This window comes from Gigantopelta aegis, chromosome 15 (assembly GCF_016097555.1).
Source record: "Gigantopelta aegis isolate Gae_Host chromosome 15, Gae_host_genome, whole genome shotgun sequence".
NCBI classification, from domain to species: Eukaryota; Metazoa; Mollusca; class Gastropoda; order Neomphalida; family Peltospiridae; genus Gigantopelta; species Gigantopelta aegis.
Genome location: NC_054713.1, coordinates 33,083,850 through 33,103,213, shown reverse-complemented (window position 1 = coordinate 33,103,213; position 19,364 = coordinate 33,083,850). Strand labels below are relative to the sequence as shown.

General features: G+C 38.2%; 1 protein-coding gene across 5 annotated transcripts; it reads right to left on the bottom strand.

Moving 5' to 3' along the window:
* Positions 1-783: 783 nt before the first annotated feature.
* On the bottom strand, positions 784-18,232 carry LOC121390780. 5 transcript variants are annotated; one of them, XM_041522700.1, is made up of 8 exons: positions 18,182-18,232; positions 16,997-17,121; positions 13,259-13,364; positions 10,177-10,239; positions 5,636-5,677; positions 4,293-4,370; positions 2,497-2,565; positions 784-1,152 (listed from the first exon to the last, which is right to left on the bottom strand). In XM_041522700.1, exons 3-8 carry the CDS (start codon positions 13,266-13,268, stop codon positions 794-796), a joined length of 621 nt encoding a protein of 206 aa, XP_041378634.1. In that variant the 5' UTR covers positions 13,269-13,364; positions 16,997-17,121; positions 18,182-18,232; the 3' UTR covers positions 784-793. The 5 variants fall into 5 exon arrangements, with proteins under 5 accessions (XP_041378634.1, XP_041378635.1, XP_041378636.1 ...); XM_041522701.1 differs by lacking the exon at positions 18,182-18,232 and having other exon boundaries at positions 17,007-17,650; XM_041522702.1 differs by lacking the exons at positions 16,997-17,121; positions 18,182-18,232 and adding an exon at positions 17,203-17,650.
* Between the last annotated feature and the right edge of the window lie 1,132 nt (positions 18,233-19,364).

Genomic DNA, 19,364 nt, shown 5'->3' with positions numbered 1-19,364 from the left:
ATTTTAGACAATAATTTAAAAACTATTTTAAGCATTATTTTGTACAGTATTATAATGAAAGAATGTGGTTTTGTCCCCTTGACATCTTGATAGCAAAAATTACCCATTTTGAGACAGTGATCACTTCCTCTTTTGGAGCTTTATAACCCAAATATTATTAATTAGAGTAGTTCAAACCCGTTACTCTTAGATCTCAATCACTAAATCGTGAATTTTAGCCAAGAAAAAGTCATATAATAACTGATTCGTATATAAGTATGGCATTCATATATTTCGTTATAATTTGACTTTGATAACTTTTTTTTAAAGGGCACTATGCTTGGGACGGATTTGTTTTTAAAAATTGCAATTAGACACTTTATTGCAAAATCACTCGTTTAGGAAATGCATTAGCATATCATTTTGCTACATGGGCTACTCTTCCGATTAGCAGCAAGTGATCTTTTATTTGCACTTCCCACAGGCAGGATAGCACAAACCATGGCCTTTGTTGAACCAGTTATGGATCACTGACCGGTGCAAGTGGTTTACACCTACCCATTGAGCCTTGCGGAACACTCACTCAGGGTTTGGAGTCGGTATCTGGATTAAAAATCCCATGCCTCGACTGGGATCCGAACCCAGTACCTACCAGCCTGTAGACCGATGGCCTGCCACGACGCCACCGAGGCCGGTAAATTTGGTTTGGGGGTATTCACTTCAGCTCAGAGATCATGTTAGTGTAGGTTGGAATCGGAAATAAAATTTTAAATAAATGATTTCAATATGACACCGGTTAGTTACTGCTAAGACTTTATACCAAGACTACTACAATTTTATCACCATATAATGACTGTGCAAGTTGATGTATCACCTGTTGCCTTTGTTTTGACGTGAGTCCCAAGTCGTAGAAATAGAACGTGTAGTTCTTCAGACGAGGAAACACTGTCTGGTGAAGGTTCTTCATGAGCGCCTGTGATTCCTTGAAGTGATTGGAGGATGCCGCTGTCACGAAAATAACTTTACTGGCGCTCCTGTAGGGACCCAGAGCTTCGGAGAGACGTCCAGTAACGTCCTTGACCCGAGTTAGAGGCTTAAAGACGTTCCAAAAATTTACATCACTAGTAGCTGGTGGCAGAGTTGAATTACAGGCCGTGTCCACACACGCAGTATCTGTTGGTAATAACCAAAGGTTTTAGAGACAGATCAAGACAGCAAGAGTAATTTATATTTTAGATGTGCAAGTATGATTCAATTAATTATGGTGCCACCTGCCAATTATGCAATAACTTGGGCTTTAGTGACTTAGGGGCCTCTCAAACCAATTAGTGTGAAAATTACAGCAATCAAGAAAACTACAGATTTTTTATTGTTGCCCCAGCTGATACCCAATGTGCCAACAACAGTACCTATTCATTATTACGTCAGAATCGGCAGCAGTTAGCGATTACAATTTATCATGTGACAAAATAATGGTTATGTGCCGACTAACGTCACAATCACAAAAGGGGTCTTAGCACGAGTATGTTGCCTAGGGTGACACTATTGATGGGAAATACATTCCTAAACCACTTTAAGACGTAACCATAATAGTCAGATCCTATAACATAGACCACGAGAAAAACAGACTTTCTTTGGGATCAGTTTAGTTGCTCTCGTGACTGTTTACGAAAGTGGTATGTATAAAAGATTTTGGCGTCTTTACTGGTGCACAAATTAAAATGGCAGTTCTCCTACAGACGAAGTTGGAGCCACATATCGTGATCAAGTTCAGGTCTCATTTACAGGCAAAACGGCGGACAGCGAGACATGGCTGCATATCCTGAAGACTAGCATGCTTTCTTTTGGAATCCGATTTGTCCAGACACTTACAGAAACTGTATAAATGATTTTTGGCGTTTATGCCGACATATGTTTTACAGTGGCAGTCCTCCTAGATGGATTTGGAACCACACACACCAAAATATGATAACTCGTCAGTTTACATTTGACGTTAGTTCACCAAGGTAAACATCTACGGTCCGTTTTATTTAAACATTTTGACATCTATTAGACCTTCGATGTTTACAAGTCTAATCGACAAAACATTTTGACATCTAGTGGCCAATAAACATCACCATAATAAATAGTGTGCATATGAGAGAGAGAGAGAGAGAGAGAGAGAGAGAGAGAGAGAGAGAGAGAGAGAGAGAGAGAGAGAGAGAGAGAGAGAGAGATAGAGGCAGCGTTCGAAATAAGACTTGACAAGTGAAAATCTATTCTGACAAGCAAAATGTGCCTCGATGGTTGTCCTGTAGACAAGTGAAAATGTTCAATGCAGTTTCATTTTAAGCAATAAGAAACATAATCCTGGTACTTGAATAAAACTAACCCATTTATTTGGACAAGTGAAAATATTGGCGCACAAGTAGATATTTAGATGTATTTGTCCCTTGGACTAGTTAAAAAGTCTGCTTATTTCGATCACGAGAGAGCGATCACGAGAGCGAGAGCGAGAGCGAGAGAGTGAGAACTTACTGGGTGAAGTATTCTCTGAGCAATTTCGCCTGTTCCCAAATCTCTTCAAAGCTTTGTTCCTCTTCATTTCTTAAATAAATATATAGTGCCAAATGTATACACCTCGTACATCTTACACACGTGTATCTACATGTACATACATTCACAATGCTTAAACACCTACATTTAAGAAAAACAGGCTCCGTAAATTTGACCCATAATCTGTACATAGGGAATCTCATTTTCCCTCAAGCTGATAACCATATATCTGTTAAAAGTTCGGTTTGTTTATCGACATCATTAGAATACATTATTTTATTAATCATTGGCTATCGGATGTCAAACAAATTTGGTAATTCTAACAGTTGTTGAGAGAAAACTCGCTACATTTTGCCATTAATTGCAAGTAATATTTTATATGTACTTTCCCATAGACAGGACAGCACATTCCATCTTTGATATACCAGTCGTGGTGAACTGGTTGGAACGAGATATAGCCCAATGGGCCCACCGACGGGAATCGATCCTAGATTGATTGCGCATCAGGCGAGCGCTGTACCACTGACCTATATCCCGCCCCCTGGAGATAAGAAGACATGTCAACGCTGGAAGTTAAAAAAGGAGAAAAAAAATAGAAGGAATTTTAAGACACATCTATGATGGAACGAAATAAAGAAAGTAAAGTTTGTTTTATTTAACGACACCACTAGAGCACATTGATTTTTTATCTTATCATCGGCTGTTGGATGTCAAACATATGGTCATTCGGACAGTTTTTTAGAGGAAACCTGCTGTCGCCACACAGGCTACTCTTTTACGACAGGCAGCAAGGGATCTTTTATTTGCGCTTCCCACAGGCAGGATAGCACAAACCATGGCCTTTATTGAACCAGTTATGGATCACTGGTCGGTGCAAGTGGTTTACACCTACCCAGTACCTACCAGCCTGTAAACCGATGGCCCAACCACGACGCCACCAAGGCCTATTAAAATAAAGAAAGAATGAAAGGAAATTTACAGAACACAAGTTTCTTTGTTTTGTTTAACGACACAACTAGAGCACAATGATTTATTAATCATCGGCTTTTGGATGTAAAACATTTGGTGACTCGTATAGTCATTACAGGAAACCCAACACATTTTTCTAATGCAGCAAGGGATCTTTTATATGCACCATCCCACAGACAGGATAGCACATGCCACGGCCTTTGATATACCAGTCGGCCTCAGACCACAATTAATTTCGCTATATGTTTCTATATAGCCTTAGTGGCTATAACATTTTTATTAATATCAGCAGGCCCGTGAAGTTTTGTATGTACCTTTGCCTGCCTGGGGGACACATACCCTGAAAAGGACAACCCCTGTTGTCCAGCTCTTTCTTCCAGGATATTGGTTTAAACAAACACATCCTTTAAACATGGCCGGAGTACACCCATTTTACACAAAAGCACTACTTTTGCATGGGTCGGAATTACCACAAACAAGTCTTCAACAAATTATACGTTTACGAACTACATGCTCTCCCCTGTCACTTCAGTCAAATATTTGTCACTTCATAGATGTCTGCCATGAAATAATCAGAGTCAAACAGAAGACTACTTGCGCGGACAAATATTGGATTTTGGATTTTTGGACAACCAAATGGGAAGATAACTGTAATCTGAGGCCAGTCGCGGTGCATTGGCTGGAACGAGAAATAGCCCAACGGGCCCACCGATGGGGATCGATCCTAAACCGACCGCGCATCGAGCGAGCACTTTACCAGTGGGCTACGTCCCGTCTCTGATAGAAAATAAATAAATTATTTACTTTACCTTGTAATTTGTGAATAAACGCCTGTCTCAATAACTCTATGTCCAGTGTGATGGGATGTGAATGTAATAAGTCGTCCTCTGAAAAGCGAAAAGCAAGTAAAAAAGAAAAGAAAAGCAAACGTCCAAACACCCAACGCGTAGACATGTGCGGTGTTATCTTTGTAGTAAAATATCATTCAAAAGGTAATAATACATATTTCGATACACCCAGTCTAAACCGATAATATCGGTAATTTCCGTATTTCAAGTTCGTTATGAGTCGGAAATCCCGATCTATTAAATTCGACTGGCTTCCCGACTTCTTAGATTCTACTTCTACCTGTTCCATTAAATAAGGTTTAGTTCACCAAAATGGTCCATATATTTCAAGTTTTAAATAATAAAAATTGTATCATGCATTTTCTTTATTTTGTTAATGTCATCTGTTATAATGGAGTTGACTTTACTGTAAACAATATGTTATATAAGAATTGTTTCTCATTTTTTTAGGAATTTATCGATGTATAAAAGTCACAAATGGTATAAAATCGCGTAGCGTAGCGAAGCGAGTTTATACTACATTTGTGACTTTTATACATCGATAAATTTCTAAAAAAATGAGAAACAATTCTTATAATTACAAACAGAACAAGAAGTGTACCTTAAAACACTCAAAAATAATTTCTTTCGTTCTTACCGTCAGCCATGTTCTGTAAATAAGCGTAGGAATACATGTAGACATACTATTGGATGTTTTGGGGTGTTTTTTTTAACAGAATAAAAACAAATAAAAAATATATTGTAATTTTTTTATTTATTTTTTTATAACATGAATATCTCATCCAGTTTCCCTTATTTTTTTAATCGAGAAAACAGGTCACTTCCTTGTTCTATTTTTAAAACGATCACCGAACTGGGTCATTGGGCTTCTCGCCCATCCAGCTAAAAATAGTTCCAATCAATCTTGGTCTTCCGTGATGACGTATTTTTATGAGGTTTATGGAAGGATAACGTTTGGGTTTTTTAGTGACATCAGCCAATCAGAATACAGTAAATCGTATAAATTCGGGAAGTTTGTAATTATATGATATTATGATACAGTAAACATATATATATTATATATATTTATACACAGTTCCCAATGCACAGTGTCGGTATACAAATTTAATAATTTTATTTTCTTCGACAATAGGTCTTCATGTTTACAAATTATAATAAACTGCACTGTAAAACATAGGGGGTTACTTAAATAAAAAAACATAAGTATATACATGTTGTTTAGAGTTTGTTTTTAATGCATGCGTACATAAAGAAAACAGATATTGTAAATTATCGAAAATTGGAAAACTTCAGTTCTTATTTACCTTTCCAAATGAGATTAGATGGTTTCATACTACGAGGTGCATCTGCAAAGAGACATATTATGTATAGTGCAAGAGAATGTGCACTTGGGATTTTTTTTTACTTGCCATTCGGGCGAGTCATGTCAGCACTGACTTGCCTGTGCAATTTTTGAGTACCACAAATGTTTAATATATGTTTTAACAAACAGTATTGTACGTGGCACAGCTAGGAGATCAATTTTAATGAGCTTACACAACTTGGTTCTAAAGTATATCAATGTTTAGAGGTCGTTGTTAAGAATACAGCTAGCTTTTTATTACTATTTCTACACTTCAAATGAACACTAAATTGCCTGTTACATAGCAAAGTTTCCTGTCTGAGCGCTAACTGTTGCATCAGCCATAAATATTAGCAAAGTCATCCGTTTTGGCAGCTGAAATATTTAGTGGATTAAAATACAGGCAGAATTCTTTGAAACAAAACTCTTCAATGTTTTATCAAAACATGTTTTTATGTTTACTTGTGTTTTTAAAAATAAAAATACTTATTAAAAATGAGTCAATGGCGTAGCCAGGATTTTATAGTGGAAAGCACCGTCTACGAGTCGTGTTTTGGGCGACGGACAAATATTAAAGGTGTAGGGGAGGTACGATCGGAGATGGGGGTGGTGTCATATCCCCCCCCCCCCCCCGATTAACCCAGTGTTATGAGTTGTCAAGTTCAATCTTAATTTATTTGCTTGATTTAATTTAACCTCAATTTTGGGACTGTTTAGGTTACCGCATTCTGCAAGTGTATCCATAAAAGCACAGAATACTTTAGCAAGTGTATGTATAAAAACACTATACTTTAGCAAGTTTATCTAAAAAAAATCGCAATATTTTAGCAAGTTTATCTATAAAAATCACAATTCTTTAGCAAGTGTATCTATAAAAACACACAATACTTTAGCAAGTGTATCTATAAAAACACACAATACTTTAACAAGTGTAGCTATAAATACATACAATAATTTAACAAGTGTATCTATAAAATAAAACACACACAAAGTATACATACAAGCACGTAATAAAAAAAAAAAAAATCTGGTTTGTGCGCTCCACCCCCCCCCCCCCCCCGACACACACTGCATTAGTCTGTGCACCCTCCATTAGTCTGTGCACCCTCCATTAGTCTGTGCACCCCATATACTCACGCAGACACATCGTTGACAGACCTGATATAGACTTCTGTCGTCTGTGAATGTGACAGACGTGCATTTAACAAGTTGCAGGTCCATGTGAACCATATATAAGAGTTAGGACAACAAACGCTGGGTGAACGGGACTAAGGGCGAAATAACACTGGGTTCGAAATGGTTTCAGGGCGAAACGACCCGAAATCGAATCAAAGATGGCTGATATTAGTATATGCACATGAAGACGCAGCACTGTTGAATGCAATGGATGCAATGCTCTAAAAACAACAGTGGATTTTTAACAACCATAAAAAGACACATATGGTTTTTGTTTCAATATTTCTTTATATGTAAAAATAATATATTTGAATGCATATGAATCCTTAATTTGTTCCAGGGCTTTAATGATTGCCCAATTATCAGCAGTAAAGATAGATGCTGAATCGGGCAATCGCAAAGAAATTATTGTGTCTGATGGAAAACCTGAAGTCACAGAATTCCCATCGTGATCCATACGTGTAAACAAAAATGTAAACAAAAATGTAATCAAGGCATCTCTCTTGGATTTCCATGAAATATTATTTATAAACAACTGTATCTGTGCGATCGTTTTTAGATTATATATATAGATATAGATATAGATATAGATAGATATATATAGATATAGATAGATATATATATATATATATATAGATATATTATATATCTAGCAATAAATAGAGGGGCGCTGCGCCCTGCCCCCGTTTTGTGCCGCCCTGCCGTGTTTGTTACCGCACCGCCCCTGATTATCGCCGCCCTGCCCTAATTCATTGTCAAACAAAAATACAAAATCTTGTTTTCCTCTCAAAGCGTGTACAGTGTTGTTACGAGTCTGAATTCCCAACTAAAAAACGTTTGACAATACATTGATTAGCCACAGTTGTGAAAGCCGACAGCAGTAACGTGGTATGTTGTTGTTTTGTTCTATTGTTAGTCAATATGACTGCAGACGAGCGGACAGGCAGTCTTACAAAGCTTGAATGCGAAGTAATCCTCACACCGTCACGCACATAAGCACACACCACCTAGCAAACACCTAGCTGAAAGTAGACCATTTATTTTGATAAGTAAATTTTTGAAAGTAATTTTTGCCTTTGCAAATACCCAGACCAAGATACATATGTAGTTTTAACTGATGTCAGTAGTCCTTATCAATGACATATTGATTGCATCTTTATAATATGGCACAGAGTAAACTAGCAACACTGGTTATTTGGTCTATGAAGGCATAATTGTGTTTTGTTAAAAGCATGTCTGTAAAAGCTATTTAATGAAATCTATCTAGACCGTGACATGCAATAATAGCTGTTTTTAAATGCAGTGAGCAACTTGTTACAAATATAACCTTATGTTTGTTCTTTTATTTCTTTATATTTATTTCTAATCATTATCTTTTTTTAATTTCTTGATTTCTTTTAATTATTTAATTTATTTATTTTGAATTACATTTGGGCATGATATTAAATGGTATAAATACTATATATAATAGAAAAAAGAATATGATTTTTTAGGTGATCTAACCTTTTGTAAAACATTTTAATAGTTAAAGTTTGATTTTATTTAACGGCACCACTAGAGCATATTGATTTATCGATAATCGGCTATTGGATGTCAAACATTTAGTAATGTTTAAATTTAGTCTTAGAGAAAAACCCGCTACTTTTTTCCATTAGTAGCAAGGGATCGTTTATATACACCCTCCCACAGACAGGATAGCACATACCACGGCACAAACCAGTTGAGATTTTTTTAATAGTGTCTATATTTAGTACATTAATACAATAATATTTGAACATGTCAACGAGTTATATACATTCTCGGATAATGTATTTAAACTTGCACCCGAGTCTGCTAGCATTTTGACTGGTTGACCATTAATCATCACTGTGAAACGTGGTAATGTCGAGTCTACACCTTTGGATACAAAGACGTATTCTTCTTCGGAGTCGGATCGATGTTCAACTTTGTTAATTCGCGGCCGTCTATGTTGCCATTTTTGTCGCGCTTTGGATGATTTGGCAGAATTACACACACAGGCAAAGTGATAGTTTGTTTTGTCGCGCTTTGGATGATTTGGCAGAATTACACACACTGGCAAAGTGATAGTTTGTTTTGTCGCGCTTTGGATGATTTGGCAGAATTACACACGCTGGCAAAGTGATAGTTTGTTTTGTTTAGCGACACCACATAAATCCTGGTCACACTTGTCAAGGATCGTCTGGCCGGATCCACGACGAATGAAAACCTCACGGATGACCCCGGATAGAGGTCTATCCGTGGTCCCCCACGGATGCACCACGGCTTAACTACGGTTTTCGACGGATAAACCAAGGATTATTAAGGATAGGGGGCTAGTTGACATCGGGGAGAGCTACAGGTCGCTACGGATCGGTAAGTTTAGTACGGACCATAACGGATTGTCACGAATAACACAGGATCGTATCCGTGGCTAACCCGGCGTCCTGATCCTTGATAGTGTGGCATGGTACTATATGCAGGCTTATTACGTATTAGTAAGGGTTAGAACGGTTTAGTAGGCATAGGTACGTATAAGTAAGGATTGGTATGGGTTTAGTATGGGTTAGTAAAGATAAGAATGGATTTTTATCCGTAGTAGTTTTTTGAGCACGGTCAAAAAACCAGTACGGATTGGAACCACACCTACATATGATCAAGGATCCAACACGGATTAGTACGGATTATTGGGGATAATCCCGGATTGAATCCGTAGTAATGCGGGATGGCCGTCCTTGAGAGTGTAACCATAGCATAAAGCAAATTGATTAATTACTCATCGGCTATTGGATGTCAAACATTTGATTTTTCTGACTCATAGTCATCAGAGGAATCCATCTACATTTTTCTAAATGCAGTAAGGGATCTTTTACATGCACTTTTCCACAGACAGGAAAGCACACACTATGGCGTTTGGAACCAGAAATAAACCAATCAGCTGAATGGATCCACCGAGGTGATTCGATCTTATGACGCAAGCACCTCAAGCGATCACTCAACTGACTTGAGCTAAATCTCGCTCCGTGGTTCGAGTCCAAGCGACGGCATAAGACCATTTGAGAGGCCAGAAAGGATTTAATTATCCCCTGCGCCAGTGCGTTAATATCTGTGTAATAGTCAAACCTGACATACATACAATGTATAAATATACATACATACATACATACATACATACACACATACACACATACATACATACATACATACATACATACATACGTCGCGTGCCATTTCTATGGCATTTCCATGAAGATAAAGTATCAGTCTAAGTCTTGAATTGAGATGCTAGTGTGTATTTTTTTGACAGGATAAAACAAACATTATTTTTACCTGAATTCCAAACGAAGTATAGAACCAATGAAGTGAGAAGAAAAACCAGCATCAAGATCCTCACTGAAAAAGAGAAACGAAGCAAAATTAAAAATACAAAACGAAAGAAAAAACAAGTGAATATTTATTATAGGTATGTATAGATGTATGAATATATTGTTGTCAGACATCTGATAAAAAATTATGCCAATATGAAAAGCTTCAAAAGCTCAATTGGAAGATAGGTTTTGTGCTTAATAAGTTGGTGTGTATGTGCCATAATACAGTATGTCAAAGCAGAGCACCGTGGAATGACTAACTTAATAGCCGTAAAGTGCAATTCCCACATGAGATGCTCGTAGAAGGCTAAGCAATGCATCTATGTAACTGTGAGGCATCAACAATGCTGACAACTCTTCATTTCTGTGGGATAAATCTTTCCAGATATTATTTAACTCTGCTAAAACTCTTTAACCATGCTGGGTTTTTTTTCTTTTGTTGGCTTTTTGCCCAAATAGTAAAATGATCAGGCTGGTCTCATAAGAATTTTAGAGCTTCATAATATACTTGTACATGGTTGTACATCTTGACTTTCAAGGACTCCACTATGTCTTCGGCAATCCTATACCCCTATACCTATATACAAGCCTTGAAATCACCATCATATGATGCCTATAGCATTAAGAATGATTCCATTCTTAAGATAATAATGACATTGCTATCGTTATACCTTTGCAAACGTGTTTGATTCATCAGTATGGCAATGGTTTGTAAAGGAATTTGTATTGTAATATGCTTTGGTTCACAATTTGAAATACAATCGTCGGCTCGGAACATGATGTATTATCGTTGGTACCAACACATGCACCAAAAATATGACATTTCAAACATTAGCTCCACCAGTGAATGCCACCTCTAGTCAATATTGTCTCAAGCTAGATTAATCTGTATTAGGCTAAACGGGGCTTGAAAAGTATTCAAGTCCTAACTCATGGTAGTCTAGTTTCAGGAGACAAAGCTATCATTTCTCTTCAGCATTAAGTACGACACACTGTCATGTTATTTTCAATGCCTGAATTAGTTCAACTTAATTATGAAGGTAGTAAGCATTAATATTAAATTTTAGGAAACGTGTACAGCTGAATCACTTGTCAGTCTATTAATACCATTAATAAATAGGTAAACTTGAATATAATAAAAATTTGTTGTTTTGATCTTTAATGCCTATTTGGGTGTGGTCATGTTATGATGTGTTAGTATCTTCCATGGGCTCAGTACAAAGATACAATTGTAAACAATAATACCTTTGTAGTCATGGTTATATTACAAAGATAACACTAAATGCATTATCAATATGGGTTTTAAATCAATAACGTAGATTTTTATTCAGTTTTAGTCTAATGAGAGTACCGGCCTCAGTGGTGTAGTGGTTAGGACATCGGTCTACAGGCTGGTAGGTACTGGGTTCGGATCCCAGTCGAGGCATGGGATTTTTAATCCAGATACCGACTCCAAACCCTGAGTGAGTGGTCCGCAAGGCTCAGTGGGTAGGTGTAAACCACTTGCACCGACCAGTGATCCATAACTGGTTCAACAAAGGCCATGATTTGTGCTATCCTGCCTGTGGGACGCGCAAATAAAAGATCCCTTGCAGCTAATCGGAAAGAGTAGCACTTGTAGTGGCGACAGCGAGTTTCCTCTCAAAAGAGAATATCTGAGGTGCTGAGCCTAAATTTTATGTTAAATTTCTACTGAAACATAAAATCGTGTAAATTGTATTTTGTAACGTTACAGAAAAAGGGTTATATGAGACCCTAAAAGGATTTCATTATTGGTAATATATCTAATTCCCTGATTCATTATCTCCCAATCCTCCAAGTTATGTATTCCTCTCTCTGTCTGTCTCTCTCTGTGTCTCTGTCTGTCTGTATCTGTCTCTCTGTGTGTCTCCGTCTGTCTGTGTGTGTCTGTCTTGTCTGTCTGTGTCTGTCTGTCTGTGTCTGTCTGTCTGTATCTGTCTGTGTCTATCTCTCTGTCTCTGTCTGTTCTGTCTGTTCTGTCTGTCTTTCTCTCTGTGTCTGTCTATGTGTCTGTCTGTCTGTGTGTGTGTGTGTCTGTCTCTATCTCTCTGTGTCTGTCTGTCTCTCTGTATGTATGTCTGTCTCTGTCGGTCTCTCTCTCTCCCCCTCTCTCTCTCTCTGCTCTGTCTGTCTCTGTCGGTCTCTATCTGTGTGTGTGCGTGTCAGTGTGTGTGTGTCAGTGTGTGTGTGTATGTGTGTGTGTATGTGTGTGTGTGTGTATGTGTGTGTCAGGGTATGTGTGTGTGTGTGTGTGTGTCAGTGTATATGTGTATATGTGTGTCAGTGTGTCAGTGTGTGCGCGTGTGTGTGTGTGTGTGTGTGTGTGTTAGGCGTCTGAACATTGCGAGAACGATCGTTCCATTCGCCCGTTGCTCAGGCAAATCTAATTTTGCGTAGCCTATTTTTTTATTCTCACAAAATTTGTAGCACCATTTACTTGGATATAACGGGTTACACGTGTGTGTGTGTGTGCGTGTGCGTGTGCGTGTGCGCACGCGTGTGTGTGTGTGTGTGTGTGTGTGTGTGTGTGTGTGTGTACAGAGTGTGTAGAACCGTGGTACACATAAAACAATATAGCACCAAACTATCAACAATAATGATGGAGATGGACGTTTTAAAGAGACAGACCCTAGTTTTTAAACACTGCAGCATATTTTTCACTATTAGACCCGTTTACGATCATTGAAATCAAACATTACTTATATATTTTATTCTTTAGATATCCATTTCCATAGAACCGAAATGATTCTGGTCCTCCTGGTGTTTCTAATACCAAAACAGTTTTTTAAATGCATTTTTCATATTTTTAAAAACGCACGTGAGTCTTGAGCAGCAGCGGTTATTGATTTGAGTTCAAGTTTATTTTAACGGATATTTTCCGGTTCCAGCGTCACACTCTCTTCTTTCACTCTATTGTAACTTTATCCAGATGTGTTACAGGTTAGTAGATTAATTAAACTTAGTGTCTATGTTTACAGGTTAAAACTAGGGTCTGCGCATTTAAATCAAACATGTGAACTAACCTCTCAGCATGGTTAAATTTTATTGATACAGCTCCACCAGCTCCACGCGGTTTTCCTCTTCCTTACAACATTTAAGAAACAACCAGCACACACGGGGCTGCTCCTACTGAATAAAATTACATTGAATTATTGAGAGAAAAAAAGGTATTCATGTTAATAAATCAAGGCTCAAAACTGACAAGGAGATGGCAGCACCTGTCGCTGAAAATGGATATGTTTTCTGATAATCAGTTTTCAGAAGTAATGTAGTACAGTTAGGGTATAGTAGTGCAAAATGTAGTTTCAGAAGTAATGTTGAAGAGTTAGGGTATACTAGTGCAGAATGTGATACTAACATGCACCTAGGCCATCATGTATAGAGAAAAACTCTATATAGGATCAACCAGGCAGTAATCCCTATTGGCCAGGTGACGTCACAATTCAAAATGGGCGCCAATTAACTATTGCTTACTCTGTATCATATTTAAAAGTGTAAGGTATAAAATATTAGCTCCAATGACACATTTCAGACAACATCATTACTGCTTAGGTGTTCGTGTAATATACTAGCAGGAACGTTTTATTGTGATCCAAATGAATGTATGCAAAATGTTTATTTACTTGAAGTCTGGCCATGAAAATTTTAGAAAATGATCATGCAAACATTCCCTTCGATATTCCAGAGGTGTTCTGTCAACTGCACGAGATATTCACGCTTTATGAGCACAGCTTGCCTTATGCGCGCATTTTAGGTCACGTGATCCTGGTTGACGTCATTTTCATTATCATTGGACTACAAAACGATGGTATGGCTTCTCATCACTCAGAAAACCACTTTTGGTGGTATCTGATTCTCATCAACGCGATGTTAACACCTCTCAGAAAATGGACATTTTCTAGCGATCGGTATGCTTAAAGCCGCACACCCTAGTTCCATCCAGCGAAAATAAATTATAATTTGGTTAATCTACAAACCTGTAACACACTTAGATCACGTTTTTATCAAATGGAGTGAAAAATCAGGTTTTATATCGATAAATACCATGGGAATCCCCATGTCCCAATTGCTTGAAATAATTTTGAAAGTTAGTATTCTGATGTCACCAGTAGATGTCGCTCGAAGCACAACAATGCCTACGTCACGACAAATTTCACAGAGTGCGCACAGACTTGGGGTGCGTTCTTTTCACCTCTCCTGGACATGTTCCAACTGTTCTGTCCTGGTTGTATACCCTCTCCAGATATCGTAAGACTTAGCAAAATTATTGGTTTTAAGGGTTTGTAACGTTTTGTATTGAGACACTTACTTGTCTGAACTTTATTGTCACTGAAAATGTTTACGAACTGTGAAGAAAAATCTCACAAATGAACAACAACAAATCGGATGTTGATTGCGCGAACCGTGCACGAGAAAACAAACCGAACCAAAATGGTAACGGTCACGTGGTATATCAACATCTGTGACGTTTACACAGGAAGATTCCCTCTAAAAATAGATTGGACCTCGCTTGCTTAACGGTTTTTTCTCGACAGCACGTCTTGTGGAAAAATGGAAAAATGGAAAAAATGCATTTCGTGGTTTTACAAACATCAGGATTACCAAAAAGCACTTCAGGTGAATGGAAATGTGTATTCTAAATAATAGAAATGTGTATTCTAAATAATAAAATGTAAGTAAAGTGCAATTTTATTTGTGAAAAATGGGGTTTAATAGCGAAAAACAACGCCGTAATGGTTAACAAATAGCCGTAACTAGGGTGTGTCCCTTTAAAGTTGGAATGGCACAAAACATTGTTGTTGTGAGATTAGTGGGAAAGATATCCTCCACCTGCGCCCCCCCCCCTCCCCCAGTATCCTGATACATGTATAAAGAGGGAACTTCACCCTAACCCAAAAACTAACCCTAATGCTAAATCTAACACAAAAACTAACTAACCCAAACGATAATCTTAAAATTAACCCAATTGGGGGGGGGGGGGGGGGGGGGGGACGGTCGGATATTTTACCTCTTTTTTTGTTATTTCCAAAACACTTTTACTTTCCGTCTTACGTCAAACCAAACCACGGGCGTAAGAAGGTGCTAAAAAGTGGAGGGGGCACACACACACGCACACGCACGCACGCACACACACACACACATACATACATATATATATATACATATACACACGCACACACGCGCGCGCGCGCGCGTGTGCACACACACATCCATAAAAATACATAAAACCATTGCTGCTGCAACAAAGCCCACCCCAACCCCATCATCCTACACCAGTGCAAACTGAAATTATTTACCCCCGCCCCCCTTCCCCCAAACAAATAAAAAATACCATTTTTGTAGGATGGGACGGACTAAGTATTTTATAAGAATATTGCTCAAATTATTAGAGGGAGAAGGCCCTATGACTCTTAAAATGATAACCCCCCCCCCACACACACACATACACACTCCCCCAAAATGGACAATTCTAGATGTTAATCCACACACATCAGTAATACACCAAAACGCAAAACGTAAATTTTCTAAAATGTGTAATTAGCAAGCGTAAGTAAAGTTTGTTTTGTTTAACACCACCACTAGAGCACACTGATATACTATCATCAGATAATTTTGGCAGTCTTAGAGAGGAAACCCACTACATGTTTTTCATTAACAGCAAGATATTTTATATGCACCATTCCACAGACGAGACAGCACATACCACGACCTTAAATATACTGGTGCACTGGCTGGAACGAGAAATAGCCCAATGGGCCCACCGACAGGGATCGATCACTAATCGACCGCGTATCAAGCGAATGCTTTACCACTGGGCTACGTCCATATCATGTAAAGCGTAATGCACAACGATTTCGAAACGGTCACTTGCATATACAGTGAATGCTCTCAAAACCAGAATTCCTTGCAAAACTGGACGTTTTTCGCGTCCACTTTCTGAATACCTCTCTAGACCGGATACTTCTGGGAACCGGACCTTTTGCTTGGTCCCGATGGTAACTAGTTTAGAGGAGTTTCACTGTAATCTAGAAATGCACTGACCCTAGTAAAGAAGGAAATGTTTTATTTAACGACGCACTCAACACATTTTATTTGCGGTTATATGGCATCAGACATATGGGTAAGGACCATACAGATATTGAGGAAGGAAACGCGCTGTCGCCACTACATGGCCTACTCTTAAATGCTTTGGCCTTGTTGATCTGGCAGGTGTGAGGTCATGTAACCGAATGTTAATTCATCCGACTTCCTCCATTTTAAGTACATTTCTACGAGTTATGTGGACCCGATATCGGTAATTTTTTAGGAATAAACAAAAAAACTTAGCAAAAATAATGGTTTTAGGGGTTAGTAAAGTTTTCTATTTATATACTTACTTTTCTGAAATTTATTGTTAATAACTATGTTCTAGAACTGTGAAGAAAAACCTCACAAATAAACGACAAGTTGAGAACAAATCGGGTGTTAATTGAGCGAACCGTGTACTAGAAAACAAAAGTGAACGGAGTTTGAAGCAACATATCCCAGTTAGGGACGTTTACGATATAATAATAATAATAATAATAATAATTTATAATAATAATAATTTATAATAATAATAATAATAATTTATAATAATAATAATAATAATAATAAAGATTGGCGGCATCAATTCTGGAAATTTGATCTGACCAGACCAACGTTGTTTTTGTTTTGTTTTAGGGGTGGGGGGGGGGGGGTGGATTGGCTAATAGTCAAACGTTAAATTACAGAATACTTACAATTTCTCACCTGAAGTTTCACTGTTGACAACTTCTTACTTATATGTGCAGTTTAGGCAAATCCAAATGTGGTTCAACTTAGTGTTTGTAAGAGATCCAAATGCAATATGGGAAACAATTCACCTCTGAAAACACAGTCTGTGATTTAAAATAATTGGGGTGGGGAAAGTTTAATAAACAAATAATAATAAAACAGCACGGCTTACTCAGTAATGAAAAATGTACGAGGGTGTGTAGATTCGTGGAAAATAGTTCACGAGCTCCGTAAGGGCGAGTTAATTGGGGTTTGTTTTAGAATCTACATTTCCAGCGCATTTTCCAATTTAATCCATTATTCATTAAACTAAATTACATGATTGCTAAATTAACTTCCATTTTATGTTTTATATGTTTTTTCATAAAAAAACATTTGTTTAAGTGGCAAAGAATATTTACGAAACTAATAACCCCTTTCGGACCTAATCGCAACGATTCGGTCAGGACATCCTCCAAAGTGGCTGGCTGCCATTAAGTGTGATGCACGTGCTAAATGTGTAATCTCTGATTTCCGATTTAGTTTCCGACAATCTTCGTTGTCTTTCGCTAGAAAATATTACTGTCACTCGTAGCATGTTTATAAGGCTTAAATTACATATTTTTTGATGATGCACAATAGCGGATCCAGGAATTTTGTTTGTTGAAAACCGACGATAACCTTTAAGGGGAAATATTAACTGTTCTAAATAATGTAAGAGGCGCGCTATGTAAGGAGAGATCAGTCATTACATTTGGAACCCCCCCCCCCCCCCAACCCCATCAGTGGGCCTTTGGGCTATTTCTCGCTCCAGCCAGTTCACCACGACTGGTATATCAAAGGCCGTGGTATGTGCTATCCTGTCTGTGAGATGGTGCATATAAAAGATCCCTTGCTGCTAATCGAAAAGAATAGCCCATGAAGTGGCGACAGCGGGTTTCCTCTCAATAACTGTTTGGTCCTTAACCATATGACTGACGCCATATAACCGTAATTAAAATGTGTTGAATGCGTCGTTAAATATAAAAATTATTTATTTTGTTACATTTGCCCCCCCCCCCCCCCCCCTCCTTTCAGAAATCCGCGCCTGATGCAAATAAATAGCCTCGTGGGCTAAAGCGTTGCACTTGTTTACAATGAATACGTTCTGTCAGTGGGTTCGAATCCCTGACCTGAATGCATAACAAGTTCAAATTCTATTGTTTCGCAGGTGTTGATTCTTGATAAATAATCTGCACCTAGAACAATAGTGTGACGTCACAGGTATGGATTACGTTTTTGTAATCAAGCTTTTGACATCGCGTGTAAAGTGTAAATGCGTCGAGCATGTGTTACACAACCACGAACGTTCACCGATTGCATGACAGAAACTGACTCACCGGACGAGGCTGCAAAAAATCACGCATACACATTAAGGTCTACTACTACCGGCCTCGGTGGCGTCGTGGTTAGGCCATTGGTCTACAGGCTGGTAGGTACTGGGTTCGGATCCCAGTCGAGGCATGGGATTTTTAATCCAGATACCGACTCCAAACCCTGAGTGAGTGCTCCGCAAGCCGCAAGGCTCAATGGGTAGGTGTAAACCACTTGCACCGACTAGTGATCCATAACTGGTTCAACAAAGGCCATGGTCTGTGCTATCCTGCCTGTGGGAAGCGCAAATAAAAGATCCCTTGCTGCCTGTCGTAAAAGAGTAGCCTATGTGGCGATAGCGGGTTTCCTCTAAAAAAGAGTGTCAGAATGACCATATGTTTGACGTCCAATAGCCGATGATAAAAAAATAAATAATCAATGTACTCTAGTGGCGTCGTTAAATAAAACAAACTTTACTCTTTTTTTTAAGGTCGACTAACGCACTTGTCCCACTTTCGCCTCTTGGTTGCTACTGGTTTCCGAAATGTTTGTTTAATAAGTTCGGATACTTTTTTGAACAGACCTCGTATAGAGAGATATATGTGTTAATAATAGACATTTTAAAAACTTTTTTTCTTCACTTTGACGCCTTAAATATATTATTATTTGCAGGCTTGTGGGTCACTTGACCGACCGTAGTATAAAAACAACCAATCAGCGCGTTACATCATTAATATTAGCTAGGTGACAATGATTTCTGGAAACTAAAAGTACCGGTATCATTTTTATATTCCCCAGATTAAACTAACATCATTACTCTTTGACTGTACCACCTATCATTAATCATTTTTTAACAATCAGCAAGAACGAGGAAACCATTAGATGCGTGACACTTTGCTATCATAATATGGTCGCTTTGATGGGGTCGAAATGCACTAAAAACGACCAATGGGACTGACTTCTTTCTGGTCGTAATCCGCAATAGTGGGGTGGTCTTAATAC

Excerpts from the sequence above, each read along its gene's own strand:
- LOC121390780 (XM_041522700.1), bottom strand. Across the intron at positions 4,371-5,635 it reads ATCTAATCTCATTTGGAAAG|AGGACGACTTATTACATTCA; the intron begins GTAAATAAGAAC and ends TTCGCTTTTCAG. Across the intron at positions 2,566-4,292 it reads GTTTATTCACAAATTACAAG|AAATGAAGAGGAACAAAGCT; the intron begins GTAAAGTAAATA and ends TATTTATTTAAG.